We start from the raw sequence: 15,319 nt of genomic DNA on the forward strand, positions 1-15,319 counted from the left end.
ACTGATCCATTCACTGTAGTGTGGCTGTATGCCACTTACCTCTCTTAAGAAGTTGGATGCTGACCGTTCAGGGGTCAAGTAACCATTTAGCATGTGGAATTTTCATTCGTCAATTGAAATTAACCAGACAAACTGCACAACCATTAACAGTTTTGATTTCTAACTCTCAATATGTCAAAGAGCATTACTGAAACCGATTTTGTCAAACCACACGTGATATTTTGGGTTATTGCCAAACACTTGGCTGGAGAGGATGGTTTAAAGAATGGAAGAGATAAAAGCATTCCAGAGCATTTGGACATTGCACCCTGCAGTATTGATGAAGCAATTGAGATGGGGAATAAGTTTAAGACCAGAACTGAAAAGTGCAGTCATCTCCAGTCTCAGGCTGGAGGAGAATAGTTAGAGTAGGAACTTGAAAACATGGGTGACAACTTTAATATTGAACCATTACTTACCTAAGAGCTAATGTAAGTCAGCAGCCACCAGCATAAAGGGTGATTGACATTTTGTTTGTGTAAGTTTGAGTATTCTGAAGAATATCAGTTTACTCAGAGAGAAACTTGGGAATCTGCCTAGCAGTGTGTTAGGGTCATCAAGTCGGGGGTGGGGGAGGCGGAATTTGAGCAATAAATGAACAATGGGTTCTTCCAGGTAAGTGTGGGTGTTGCACTTTGGGAGATTAAATACAAAGGAGCAGTACACAGCTAATTGTAGGACTCTTAACAATGTTGACAAAAAGAGGGATGTAGGAGTTCAAGTCCATAACTTCTTGAAAGGCATTAAGTTCAAGAGTCAGGAACGCTCTTAGAAACTGTGTTATAGCTTATAAAACATTATTGTAACTACATCTCCAGATTAGGCTGCACCTGGAGTATTGCATTCAGTTCTGGTCACCCAATTATAGGAAACATGGAGGCTTTGGAGAGTGTACAGAAGAGGTTTACCAGGATGCTGCCTGAATTTGAGGACATGTGCTATTTAAAAATGTTAAGTAAACTTGAATTTTTTCTCTGGAGCAGCAGAAGCTGAGGGGAGACGTAATAGAAATTATAAGATTTTCAGAGGCATAGACAGACAGCTAGTATCTTTTTCCCCCTGTCGAAACTCCTAATGCTAGGGGACAAGCAGTTAGGTTAAGAGAGATGCGTTCAAAGGAGGTGTGAGGCAAGTTTTTACTTTGAGAGTGGTGTGAGCCTGGAATGCACTCCTGGGGTGATAGTGGAAGAAAGTGCAATAGAGGCTTTTAAGAGGCTGTAGATGGGCACATGGATGTACATTATATGGATATTGTGTAGGCATGAGGGATTAGTTGAGTTTGGTATGTTGTGGGCTAAAGGGCTTGTTCCTGTGCTGTACTACTCTATATGCTAGATGAGGTGAGGCAGTGATGACATTAGGTGACTTTATTGACATGGAAGTGCAGTTTTAGTGACAGGTGAGATCGAAGACAAAACCTCATCAAGCAGTGAAAACACTGCCAAGTCAAGGAGCATTCTAATCCATTTTCAGATGGCTGTCAGAGAGAGTAATGTCGTTAATGGCAATGGAACAGTAAGTGTGAAGAGGGCTAAACACAGTGGCTTATGTGCAGTTGAATACTGAAGGTTGTAGCTGTACATTTTCTTACTGTTTCAGCTTGTTTAATTGGAAATCTTACTTTATACTGTGGTTAAATTTCAGGCCTCATCATTCTGTTCTCTGAATAAACTGCGGCTTCCTCAAGACTTGAAGTAGAGAGTAAAACCTACTAGTGTTATTTTGGTGATCCATTAATCCCATTGGGAAGTAGATTTTTGATGAGGATAAGGTGGGACATGTTTGTCCTACAGTCACAAAAAAAGTTTGTGATCCCTTTGTAATTACCTGGTTTTCTGCATTCATTACACATAAAATGTGGTCTGATCTTCATCTAAGTCACATTTTTAAACAAACATAATCTGTCTAGACTATAACACATAAACAATTGTACTTTTCACATCTTTATTGAACACATTGTTACAGTCCAGGCTGTATTTAATAACTGATAGAATCTCCTTTATCAGCAATAACCTCCACCAAACATTTCCTGTAGCTGCTGATCAGACTTGCACAATAGCGAGAGGGAATTTTAGGTCATTCCTCCATACAAAACTGTTCCAGTTCATCAATATTTCTGGGATACCTTACATTAACAGCCCTCTTTAGATCATGCTGCAGCATCTTATTTGGGTTAAGGTCATGACTCTGACTTGGCCATTCCAAAAAACAATTTTGTTTTCTTTTTAAACCATTCTGTTGTTGATTTACTCTTGTGTTTCAGATCACCGTCTTGTTTCATCATCCAACTTCTATTAACCTTCAGGTTATGGACTGCTACCTTAACATTCTCCTGTAAAATGTCTTGATACAATTTTGAATTCATTGTTCCCTCAACCATTGCAAGCTGCCAGGCCCCAAGGCAGCAAAGCAGCTCCAAACCCTGATGCTCCTTCCACCATGCTTCACAGTTGGGATGAGATTTTGGTGTTGGTGTACAGTGCCCTTTTTCCTCCAAACATAATGGTGTGCATTTCTGCTAAAAAGTTGAACTTTTGTCTTATCTGTCCATAGAACATTGTCCCAGAAGCATTGTGGAACTTCCAAGTGGTCTTTTGCAAACTTGAGACGTACAGCAGTGTTTTTTGTTTTGGAGAGCAGTGGTTTCCTCCATGGTGGCCTTCCATGAACACCATTCTTCTTCAGTGTTTTTCTTATAGTGGACACATGAACAAAGACTTCAGCAAGTTCTAGAAATTTTTGCAGATTACCCTTGTGTTCTTTTTCATCTCTTTCAGCTTTATGCATCTCTACAATTCTTCTTCTAAGGCCCTCTGAAAGTTGTTTTGTTCAAGGCATCGTGCACATAAACAGGTCTTTCTTGAGAAGAGCAGACTTGTGTGTCTTTTTTTATAGGGCAAGACACCTCTGCAACCCACACCTCCGATCTCATCTCATTGTTTGTAGTACCAGACTCCAAATAGCTTTTGTAAAAAGGCAATGCCCCCAGAGGCTCTCATACTTTTTTGAACTTAGATTGTGATTGTTTAAATGGTGTACTCAGTATTGACATGAATTACGATTGTTTGTGTGTTACTAGTTTAGGCAGATTGTATTTGTCTATTATTGTGACTTAGATGAAGATCAGACCACATTTTATGAGTAATTCATGCAAAAAACCAGGAGATTACAAAAGGTTCACAAACTTTTCCTTGCAACTGTAATCCATTGGCTGGGATCTCATTTCCAGAAGATCAGCTAGGCAATGGAAGCTATAATATTTAATTTGTTTCGCTTTGAAAATAACCTGAAGATCACTCTACTGGCTGTTGAAGACATTTGATAAGCCAAATGCTTTCTAACACCAGCTTTTTTTTTTGTAATTGTTGTCTAGGGAATGGTAGTCCTGGATGATTCTCAGCCTTCCAAAGGCATTCTCAAACAGCAGATGCAGTTGACAGAAGCAGCTGTTTCATTAGTCGCAGCAGATAATAAAACTCCTGCAGAGATAACGTATTCAACCCTGGATTCCAATCTGGAAATGTCACCAAGCAGCCCTTCACTTCTTCTAAAGAATATAGATAAGCAGGTAGAAAGAAAATGTCTAAATGTTTAAACTGGTGCCATTTGATTACATGCACTGCCAGGAGTGTTCTGTTATAATTTGTCCCAGTCTGTTTATGCAAAAACATATTGAATAAGTGAGGTCAAGAAAGTGTTTTGTAAAATTTGTATCTGGTTCAAGATGTATGTTAAGAGTTGTTCAACCTAGAAAATTGCTGTTTAGATATTTGCTTCACATTCACCGAATTGTGCTCTTAGAGGCAGAAGTTGAAAGGATTGTTTATTAATTGCCTACAGAGTGCACAGCTAACAGAATCAGTCAACAGTTTGATTCCTCCACTCAATTTATCTCCTGCTTCTTCTCCTGTATCCTGTAAGGCATGCAGCCGTCTTGAGGCCCCCGTCTGCAGGTAGGGCATGTGTTTTTTCATCTTTTTAACTCTAATATTAATGATTTATTTTACTTTTCCTATGTAAGAATAGGTATCACAGATGATTAATAAATACTTCCAGTCTCAAAATTGATTATCGTGGTTGTCAATGTAGTATGACTAGAACTAGAGCTCACGGGTTAAGAGTGAAGGTTGAAATGTTTAAGGGGAACAAGCTGCTAGTGGAAGTGGTTGATGCACGTTTGATTTCAATATTTAAGAGAAATTTGGATAGGTACATGGATGGGAGGGGTATGGAGGGCTGTGATCCAGGTGCAGATCAATGGGACTAGTCAGTATGATAGTTTGGCACAGCCAAAGGGTTATCGAGTAGTGTTGTAGTGTTCTATGACTATGATAGCACTGATCAAGTGCAACTCTGATTTTGAATGGTATAAGATGCACCGAAAAGGTACATAAATAAATTTATACTGTCTAGTTCTTTTTGATCTCCTTGAATTCAAGTTCTTCTGAGTTATGATGGTATCTTTCGAGACTGCTACGTTGGTCCTGAGATTGTAGTGCTGTGATTAGATCTGTCATCATAATTAGTACATCTTCCTTTAACTATATATCAGTAATCCTGTTCAAAATGCAACCTGTGACAATAGAAATCATTGTATATCTATCAGAAATCTAATCACATTTAGCAAGTATTTGAACTGTTTAATTTACTCCCAATGACTATAGCTTCTGAAAGGCAAGGAGTTCAAAAGGCAACAAAAATAATTAATGCACTTAGATCATCCAGTTTCTGGGTGATAAGACTGAAAGAAAAATTATCATGAACCCATTTTAAGTTTGGAGTGAATTGGGAGTAGAAATTAGAACGTGCTCTGGTCAGTTTCCCAGGTAGGTAGAATAGTGGAATGCATCTCAGCTTCACTTATCTTGAAATTGATTATCACTGTGCTTCATATTCTGTCCCCAATTCACGATTATTACATTGTCAACTTTGGGGTGTCTGCAGGGAGCTTGCTAAACAAGAATTTCAGGTGTTCACAAGAAAGTCTTTCTGTAAAATACTGTAAAATATTATGTATTGCATTAGATTAGAGAGCTTTTAATAATATACTAACTATAATTTCTCTGGCCTGGTAAAACCTCTTTATGAATGTAGATTGTAAATTCTTCATTTACTTTGGAAAATAATTATTACTTTGTTTCTGTCCAAATCTGTGTTTAAGTTCCAGTCTTTTGTTAAATATGTTTTTTAAAAAGCTACTTGTGCCTCATTTTTATTTGTTTATGGGAATTAGTTAAAATGGTTAACTTGTCAGCTAGTTTAATAACTTAGCAGTTGCTGAATTGAAAGGTTCCTACTTTGAAGCTGAACAGTTTTGCAGAAGGAGGAGCTGTGCCACAGAGATGAGCAATTCTTCTTAACTAGAAATCTGCACTTAGATGCTACCATCTTTGCTTCACTGCTAACCACAAAATCCAGGCCTATGAGTCATGGCCCTAGGCTACAGTCGGTACAGCATGTTTTCTGAACCTAGAAAGGCCAGAGATCACATTCAAGTTTTGGCTAATAAGACTGCTGCATTTAATTACATCTTTTCTGGAACAAGAGTGAGTTGGAGTTTTCTCAGCTGAAATTATGGTGACATTTACACCAGCCTCTCTGTCAAATTGTTCAATGGGATCATGTAGAAACTTCTTAGGAACCTTGTTACTTAGCACCTAAATCTACAAATAAGTATCATTCAAACATCCAGATATTCAGGGTTGCACTTTAAATTTCTCCTCATTTGTTTTAATATTATGAAAGCTAAGGTTTGAAGACAAACTGATCATTTGTATGCATTAGCTTATGTTTATAAGAATGTACTTGGGAGATTTAATCTTTTCAATGTAACAAATTCTGATGCAACATGAATTGTATACAAACTACAGTGTCTATTTCAGTAAGCACAAAGGAAACAAGCTGACAATGAAACTTCTATAACATTGCAAATCAGGATCTCCTGATCATGGAAATGAAAGCAAATCATGTATCATTTATAAAAGTTCACTTTTTGTGATTGCTTGCTTTCAAATATTGCAAAATGTTAAACCTGACCTCATCAATTCAGTCCTGTGTGTAAAATGCTTACTTTCAAATTTGTACCTATTAGAGCCATGGTGTAGTTTTACCATTCATCATAAATAGAGTGAAAACGATCACTCCTGTAATTGATGTAAGTACATCCAAGCATTTAGCTTTTGCAATAATTGTATCCTTTTAAAGTATAGAAATAAAATAGTCTGTTCTGTATAAATTACAATGCTCAAAAATAACTGTTTTTTAGCATTTTAGGTGATGGTAAACCTAATTCTTCAAAGAGTCCTGGTTCTGAGGAAATTCTGTTCAAGAAAAAGCAGCTAAGGAAGACTCAGCAACATCTTTCTCCACATGACACTTCAGCAAGAGTTAGGCCTCTCCGAACGTACAATAAACGCAGACTTTTCTTTTCTGTTTCTAACGCCAGTACAAAGGTCAGTTGAACTACTCAAATATAGCAGAAAAAATCTGATTTGTGGTCAAATCTTCAATATTTTTGATAGGAATTTTATATTTATGAAAACAACCCTAGGATTGGAATTCCTCCTGTTTCGGTGTCAAAAAATAAATTATGGATGGTTTTCAGAAGTTGGCCCACACTCTGTAGGTACAAGATCAAAACACATTTTAATTGGGACAGAGGCAGGAATCATTTGCAACAAACCTGGGGCCTATATTTTGCCCACATAGGAGATTAGTGGGCAAATTAGGGCACATGGTATTGGGGGCAGAGTACTGACATGGATTGAAAATTGGCTGGCTGACAGAAAACAAAGAGTAGCGATTAATGGGTCCCTTTCGGAATGGCAAGCAGTGACCAGTAGGGTACCACAGGGTTCAGTGCTGGGACCGCAGCTGTTTACAATATATATTAATGATTTAGATGAGGGAATTAAAAGTAACATTAGCAAATTTGCTGATGACACAAAGCTGAGTGGGAGTGTGAAATGTGAGGAGGATGTTATGAGAATGCAGAGTGACTTGGACAGGCTGGGTGAGTGGGCAAATGCATGGCAGATGCAGTTTAATGTGGATAAATGAGGTTATCCATCTTGGTGGTAAGAACAGGAAGGCAGATTATTATCTAAATGGAGTCAAGTTAGGAAAAGGGGAAGCACAACGAGATCCAGGTGTTCTTGTACATCAGTCACTGAAAGCAAGCATGCAAGTGCAGCAGGCTGTGAAGACAGCTAATGGCATGCTGGCCTTCATAACAAGGGGAATTGAGTATAAGAGCAGCTGTACAGGGCCCTGGTGAGACCACATCTGGAGTACTGTGTGCAGTTTTGGTCTCCAAATTTGAGGAAGGACATTCTTGCTATTGAGGGAGTGCAGCGTAGGTTCACAAGGTTAATTCCCGGGATGGCGAGACTGTCATATGTCGAAAGATTGGAGCGACTGGGCTTGTATACTCTGGAATTTAGAAGGCTGAGAGGGGATCTTATTGAAATATATAAGATTATTAAGGGATTGGACACGCTGGAGGCAGGAAGCATGTTCCCGCTGGTGGGTGAGTCCAGAACCAGAGGCCACAGTTTAAGAATAAGGGGTAGGCCATTTAGAACGGAGTTGAGGAAAAACTTTTTCACCCAGAGAGTGGTGGATGTATGGAATGCTCTGCCCCAGAAGGCTGTGAAGGCTAAGTCTCTGGATGTTTTCAAGAAAGAGATGGATAGAGCTCTTAAAGGTAGTGGAATCGAAGGTTATAGGGATAAGGCAGGAACTGGATACTGATTTGGATGATCAGCCATGATCACAGTGAATGGCGGTGCTGGCTCGAAGGGCTGAATGGCCTACTCCTGCACCTATTGTCTATTGTCTATAAGTAAACATCAGTGTGTAAATCACCATGTCACTCTTCATCTTTCAAACTTCACTGTTTTTTCAGAAACTATTTATGTAATTTACTTAATTATCATTAATAATTGTTTTTCTTGTACTTGCACATTGTCAGTTTTTGTGTATAGTTTTTCAGTGATTCTATTATATTTCTTTGTTCTACTGTGAATGCCTGCAAGAAATTTAATCTCAGGGTAGTATATGGTGACATATACTGTTGGTGCTTCAATAATAAATTTACTTTAAACTTTGAAACTTAAGTATTCTACCCAATCTTTCTCATTGAAAGCCTCACTTGTTTACACTTATCCACACTCAGTAAAATCACTCACTACTCCTGAATAATGCTTCTCGTAAGGAGCTTGGGCTGTCCTGGGTAGGGTGGATGTCTGCTGTCTGTTAGCAGCATTGCAGCCAGCCTGCCAAGTATTTATTTTACTTGTACATTTTATATATATATATATGGATGTAGATGGCAAAGTTAGTAAGTTCACAGGTGATATGAAGATTGATGGAATTGTTTTTTTTTTCATTTTTAAATCTTTTTATTAATTATTATTGAAAATCAACAACAGAGAAAAATACATCAAAATAATCAAGACAACATATCCATATGTAGAATAAGAGTTAAACTATCAACCAAACTGAACAGTATATGAATAATAATAAAAAAACAAAATGTTAAGGCTTTTTTTTTATGGAAAAAAGAAAGAAAGAAGAAAAAGAACCCCTACTAACTAAAACAAAAAACAACCCTAATAACAAAAAAAAGGCGGGGGAACCCATTTGGAGCACAAACCCGGAGCTATACACCATACGAGCTTCAATCCGCCAACCAAATCCATGTACCCAAGTATCAGAAAAGGACCATCTTTATTAACTCAAATCAAATGATAATAACGGGAAAAGAACACAACCTTTTCTCGAATTCAAATCTAGGATCAAAAGTTCGACATCTAATTTTTTCCAAACTAAGACATAACATCACCTGAGAGAACCATTGTATCAAAGTGGGAGCAGAGGCATCTTTCCATTTTAATAAAATAGCCCTTTTAGCCAATAATGTGACAAATGCAATTACGTATTTGGTCTGATATAGAAATACCGTGAATATATTGAGGAATTATACCAAACAAAACTGTCAATTTATTAGGTTGTAAATTGATTTTTAAATCTTTAGAAATTGTAGAAAAAATAGATTTCCAAAGTTGTTTCAATACAGAACACGACCAAAACATATGTGTCAATGTAGCTATCTCAGTTTTGCATCTATCACACTGACTATTTACATTAGGAAATATTTTAGACAATCTCTCCTTTGTCAAATAATAACGATGTACAATTTTAAATTGAATTAGAGAATGACTGGCACAAATTGAAGAAGAGTTAACCAGCTTCCAAATTCGCAACAATCTTCTGTTATCAAGGTCATGTTAAGCTCCCTTTCCCAATCTTGCTTAATCTTAAGTGAAGGATAGTTATCCTGTTGTAATAGTAAATTATAAATTTTCCCAATGAAACCTTTCACTAAAGGGTTCATTTTAAAAATAATGTCTAACAGGTCAGAGTCTTGTATATATGGAAAAGTACTTAAATATTCTTGTAAGAAATGTCTGACCTGAAAATACTGCAAAAAATGTGAATATGAGAGAGGGTGTTTAGTTACTAATTTCTCAAAGGACATCAATTGGCCTTCTTGAAACAAATCCATAAAGGAAGAAATTCCTTTATTCCTCCAAAGAGAAAAGGTAGGATCATTAATTAAAGGTTTAAATAAATAGTTTCGATAAATTAAACTAAAAAGGTTAATTTTTTTAAGATTAAAAAACTTACGAAACTGGTACCAGATTCGTAATGATTGATTAATCATAGGATTTATATTTAGAATAGAAATTTTGGCTAATTGTACAGGTAAAGGAGCTCCTAATAACGAAGTTAAATGAAATTGTTTCACAATTTTCATTTCCAGGTCAACCCAAGGTGGTCGTTCCTTTTTATCGGTCCAATATAACCAAGAACATATATAACATATATTAACCGCCCAATAATACATTCTTAAATTAGGCGAAGTAAGACCTCCATCCTTTTTTAATTTTTGTAAGTGACATTTTCCAATTCTTGGTCTTTTATTATTCCAAACAAAAGATGAAATAATAGAGTCAACCTGATCAAAAAACTACTTAGTTAGAAAAATAGGAATATTTTGAAATACATATAAAAATTTTGGTAAAATCATCATTTTAACTGCGTGAATTTGACCTGCCAACGAAAGTGTAAATGGAATAGAATTGTTGACAGTATGATGAATAGTTGTGGGGTGATAGCAATATGTTGGTGATATGGTCTGAGAATTGGCAGGTGGTGTTTATTCTAGATCAGTGTGAGGAGGTATTGAACTTTGGGAGTACTAACAAGGTTAGGAACTACACCAAGAATAGTCATGTCCTAGTGAGTATTGAGGAACAGAGGGACTGTGGCGTGCAAGTCTAAAAGATCCTTGAAAGTTGCAGTGCAAGTAGACAGCCTGGTAATGAAATCACGTGAGATGATGCTTCAACTTTATAAAACAGAGGTCAGATCTCTGTTGGAGTTCTGTGTGCACCACATGATAAGAAGGATGTGATAGTGCTGAAGACGATGCCAAAGAGATTCATCAGGATGTTGCCTGGGATGGAGCATTTCAGTTATTGAGAGGAGGAGCAGGAAGTTGAGGGAAATAATATAAAATTGAGGGATGTAGATGGGAAAGAGTGCAGGAATCTCAGGCGGCATGGTAGTTAGTGATATGCTATTACAGTGCCAGTGTCCCGTCACTGTCTATAAGGAGTTTGCATGTTCTCCCTGTATCAGTGTGGATTTTCTCTGAGTGATCCCATTTCCTCCCACATTCCAAAGACCTATGACTTAGTAGGTTGATTGATCACATGGATGGAGTTGCATGGGACATGCTCATTGGGCCAGAAGGGCCTGTTATGTGCTTATTAACTAAATATAAACAAATTATCAGGGCTAGTAGAACTAGAGGACTTGAATTTAGGTTAACAGTAAGAGATTTAAAGGGGATTTGAGAGGAATTTTCACCAAGAGTAGTGAGTACCTGGAATGATGTAATGAAGAGTTTAGTGGGAACAGAGTCACTAACAGCAGTTATGAAATGTCTATGCATGCTCTTGAATCATCCAGTCATAGGAGGGTATGGGCCAAATGCTGAAAGATGGGATTGATCTAGATAGGTGTCCACCTGGTGGTGTCTTTTGGAAGACTATGGAATCAATACAGGTTTCCCCCGCTATCCGAAGGTAGAGCGTTTCTATGAAATCGTTCGTAAGCCGAAATGGCATAAAGCGAAGAAGCAGTTACCATTAATTTATATGGGAAAAACTTTTGAGCGTACCCAGACCCAAAAAATAACCTATCAAATCATACCAAATAGCACATAAAACCTAAGATAGCACTAACATATAGTAAAAGCAGGAATGATATGATAAATACACAGCCTATATAAAGTAGAACTAATGTATGTACTGTGTAGTTTCACTTAACAGAATTGGGAAGATTTAGCCAAAACCGATTTGTAGAAAAAAAATCGGCACATACACGCATGCACACACACCTGTCCACGCAAGGCTTTCACAGTAGTCTTTCTCGGGGTAAACACAAGTTTAAAGCAGGCGTCTTTTTTCGTAAAAGCGAAAATCCTCTTTTGGTTAGCAAAAACAGGTAATAATGTAGGTCTTCCGTAAAAGCGAAGTGGCGTAAAGCGAACGTCCATAAAGTGGGGGGACACCTGTACTTTGTTTCTTGAAGTATCGTCAAAATAGAGAACGTACTGTTCATCCGAGGCAGCCAGTGGTGTAGCGGCATTAGTACTAGACTGGGAGGCATATGGTCCCAACCTGGGTAGCAGCAGTATCTGCGTGGAAGAAAGGCCTGGCAATCTACTTCCATATCTTGCCATGAAAACCCTGTGAACAACTACACTATCCATAGGGTCGCCATGAGTCAACGACGACTTGATGACACTCAGCAACAATTGTTCTTCCACTGAATAGTCTGGACTTAAAATCTAGTTTCTTTTGAGGCAGTTTCTTTTAATTTACTTTAATAATTACATCTATTGCATAATGTAAATTTCTCAACTGCTTTAATCAGGTGGGGAAGGAAATACAGATAATTCAGGTTCAATAGAATATTTTAATGGGCTTTATGTTAAAATTACCCTTTTTACATCTTTAATATCAAAGCAGCAATTACTAGGAGTGGGAACTCCCAACAATATATCCTTGTTCACAATAATTAACATTTGCGTAGACTCCCATTGTATCCCTTACCTTCTCCACAAAGGTTTTCTGAACATTCCATCAGCCTTTACTGGTGATTCATTCAAAAGCCTATTACATGTTAAATACATCAGAAAGGATTTCTTGACTTCCCTCATTCTCCAAGAAAGATGCTGTTGCTACAATTCATGGATAGTCAAAAGTGAGTAGAAATATAGCAACCAAAGTATTAAGTTTGCCTCTGTTGCGATGTTTAATGTGCTATATTATCTTATTTTAGAACTATTGGGACGTAGTGTTTTCTCTGGATCAGTGAATTTGTTCACCATGTACCATGTAGAACAAAAAAAAGATATTGAATCCATAGTCTCCTCTGAAGGGAAAATCAAAAAAAAAACTGGGTGCTGGAAATGTGAAGTAAAAAAAACTGCTGGAAGTAACACAGCAGTTACAGAGGGACAGAACGGATTAGCATTTCAGATGTTTGCTTGTTTTGTCTCTGCCACTGGGAGGTGCTTTCATGAGAGCTTAGGAGAATGAGGGATGATCTTACAAATGTATATAAAATCATAAGACCATAAGAGATGGGCAGAATTAGGCCATTCACATCGCACCTGCTCCGCCATTCCATCACGGCTGATTCCAGATTGCACTCGACTGCATACACCTTTCTTCTTGACATATCCTATCATGCGCTCACCGATCAGGAAACTATCAAATTCCGCCTTAAATAACAGTCTGTGGGAGAGCATTTCACAGATTTATTACTCTCTGGCTAAAAAACAATCCTGCTTAATACACCCTAGCTAGTCTTTTCAAACTTCGGTAGGTTTCAGTGAGATCCCCCCGCATTCTTCTAAATTCCAGTGAGTATAGGCCCAAAGCTGCTAAATGCTCCTCATATGTTAACCCCTTCAATCCTGGAATCATCCTCATGAACCTCCTCTGGACTCTCCAACGAGAACACATCCTTTCTGAGATATGGGGCCTAAAACTTGACAATACTCCAATTGTGGCCTGACTAGTGTCTTATAAAGGCTCGGCATTATCTCCTTGCTTTTATATTCTATCCCCCTTGAAATAAATGCCAACAATGTATTTGCCTTCTTTACCACGGACTCAACCTGTAAATTAACCTTCTGGGAGTCTTGCACAAGGACTCCTAAGTCCTTCTTCACCTCTGATGTTTGAACCTTCTCCCTGTTTAGGTAAATTCTTAACTATTGTTCCTTTTACCAAAAGGCATTATTACACATTTCCCAACACTGTATTCCAAATGCCACTTTTTTGCCCTCTCTTCCAAATTGTCTAAATCCTGCTGCAATTGCATTGCTTCCTCAGCACTACCTATTCTCTCCACCTGTCTTTGTATCATCCATAAACTTTGCCACAAAGCTATCAATTCCATTATCTAAATCATTGCCAATGTGAACAGTAGCGGTCCAATACTGACCCCTGAGGAACTCCACTAGTTACCAGCAGCCAACCAGAAAAGACCCTTTTTATTCCCACTTGCTGCCTCTTAACTGTCAGCCATTCCACAATCCATGCCAATATCTTTCCTGTAATGCCATAGGATTTTATCTTGTTAAGCGGGCTTATGTGTGGCACCTTATTAATCGCCTTCTGAAAATCCAAGTAAACGGCATCCCAACCACTGAGGTTAGGCTAACTGGCCTATAATTTCCTTTCTTTTGCCTACCTCCCTTCTTAAAGAGTGGAGTGACATTTGCAGATAGCAGTTTGGCACTACAGTATGATGCTGGGTGACAGTTCAGCCGTTATCTCCTCTGTAGTTGAATAATCTGCTGACATATGAAGATGCTGGGAATGGGGGCATAGCACGAAAGAAGCTGGGAAGTGGCAGGGGTTCTTTATAACTGTTCGTGAGATGCCCATATAAGCATGATTCAACAGGATGTTGCCTGGAATGGAGGGCTTTACATAAGGAAATTTGAAGAGGCTGGAATGTAGGAAACTGAGGGATGACCTTGCAGGAATTTGTAAAGTTGAGGGGCATAGATGGTCTTCTTCCTCGGGTGTGGAATCTGAAACACAAGGGTTAGCGTGAAAATTTATAGGAGATCAGAGGGGTACGTTTGTCATATCGTGAGTGTGGGTATCTGGAATGAGCTGCCAGAGGACCCGGTAGAGGCAGGTACAAAAGTAGCATTTGGACAAGTACGTGGGTAGGAAAGGAGTAGACAAGTACAGGTTCAATGACAGCAAATGGGATTAGTGTCAGTGAGCATTACAGTCAGCCTGGATGAAATAAGCCAAAGGCTCCCTTCTGTACTGGAAGGCTCAGAATCAAAATTAGGTTTATTATCACTGACATATGTCATGAAATTTGTTGTTCTCTATGCCTAACTGTATGATTTTTCTGTTGAGTGTACAGAGTGGGTTGCAACTGGGAGGTGGGTAATCGTCATGTCTTAAATGGTAATTTTACAATTTTACCATTTTAATTTATGTTTGGGTTATTCCTGGTGGATAAATGATATAAAACAAGCAACTTCAGAATTTTTGTTGAAGTTGTGTACTGAAGTGTAGTTTGGAAACTAGTGGATATTTGTGTACTAGCGCTGGCTTGTTTAGAGATTTTATATATATACAGCCTAACTCATATGTAACTGATCAGGTCTCTGATTGATGTCATGAGCAAGCTCCTATTTGAAAATGAGCTGGTGGTAATATAACTAGAGTACAGGCTTGTGTTATGTTGCTTGCTTATTTGATGGCAGCTGCTACAAAAGGGCGATATTAACCATCCGGGTATGATTCATTGTCGTTGTCATTGATTATTAGCAGAGTCATATCCTGTGCATGAAAACTTTAGAAAGATGAGGCAATACATGGATATGTTCACTTTCAGTGGTGTGATAAGGAGATAGGTACTGACTCACTTTCTCTGTATGCTGTACTCTTTCACAATGACTGAATGTGTTTTGAAGCGCAGTCATAATTGTCATTTGGGAATATGGGGCAAGAGTTCGGCTCTTCGTCTCTGAATGGAGTTCATATCCACAGTTTCTTATACTTCACCATACGGAATGACCTTTGTTCATGATTATAATCTCTTCCTGGCCCATCTCAATGGCTTCAATTTCATATAGATTAATTGTAACCTACATCCACATCTG

The 15,319-nt window shown here is 38.1% G+C and overlaps 2 protein-coding genes across 4 annotated transcripts in view; one reads left to right on the forward strand and one right to left on the reverse strand.

Annotated features, from left to right (window-relative positions):
- kansl1l (KAT8 regulatory NSL complex subunit 1-like) overlaps window positions 1–15,319 on the forward strand; it is a 106,442-nt gene that overhangs the window by 55,463 nt on the left and 35,660 nt on the right. For 2 of the 3 annotated variants that reach the window (XM_063051507.1, XM_063051508.1), the window contains exons 4-6: window positions 3,413–3,607; window positions 3,880–3,992; window positions 6,305–6,491. In XM_063051507.1, coding sequence (XP_062907577.1) covers window positions 3,413–3,607; window positions 3,880–3,992; window positions 6,305–6,491 — 495 coding nt within the window. The remainder of the gene's footprint in view (window positions 1–3,412; window positions 3,608–3,879; window positions 3,993–6,304; window positions 6,492–15,319) is intronic. The other variant, XM_063051509.1, reaches the window with a different exon arrangement.
- rpe (ribulose-5-phosphate-3-epimerase) overlaps window positions 1–15,319 on the reverse strand; it is an 83,611-nt gene that overhangs the window by 1,948 nt on the left and 66,344 nt on the right. The gene's annotated exons all lie outside the window — the stretch shown is intronic.

The sequence above is a fragment of the Mobula hypostoma genome, chromosome 6 (genome assembly GCF_963921235.1).
Source record: "Mobula hypostoma chromosome 6, sMobHyp1.1, whole genome shotgun sequence".
Taxonomy (NCBI): Eukaryota; Metazoa; Chordata; class Chondrichthyes; order Myliobatiformes; family Myliobatidae; genus Mobula; species Mobula hypostoma.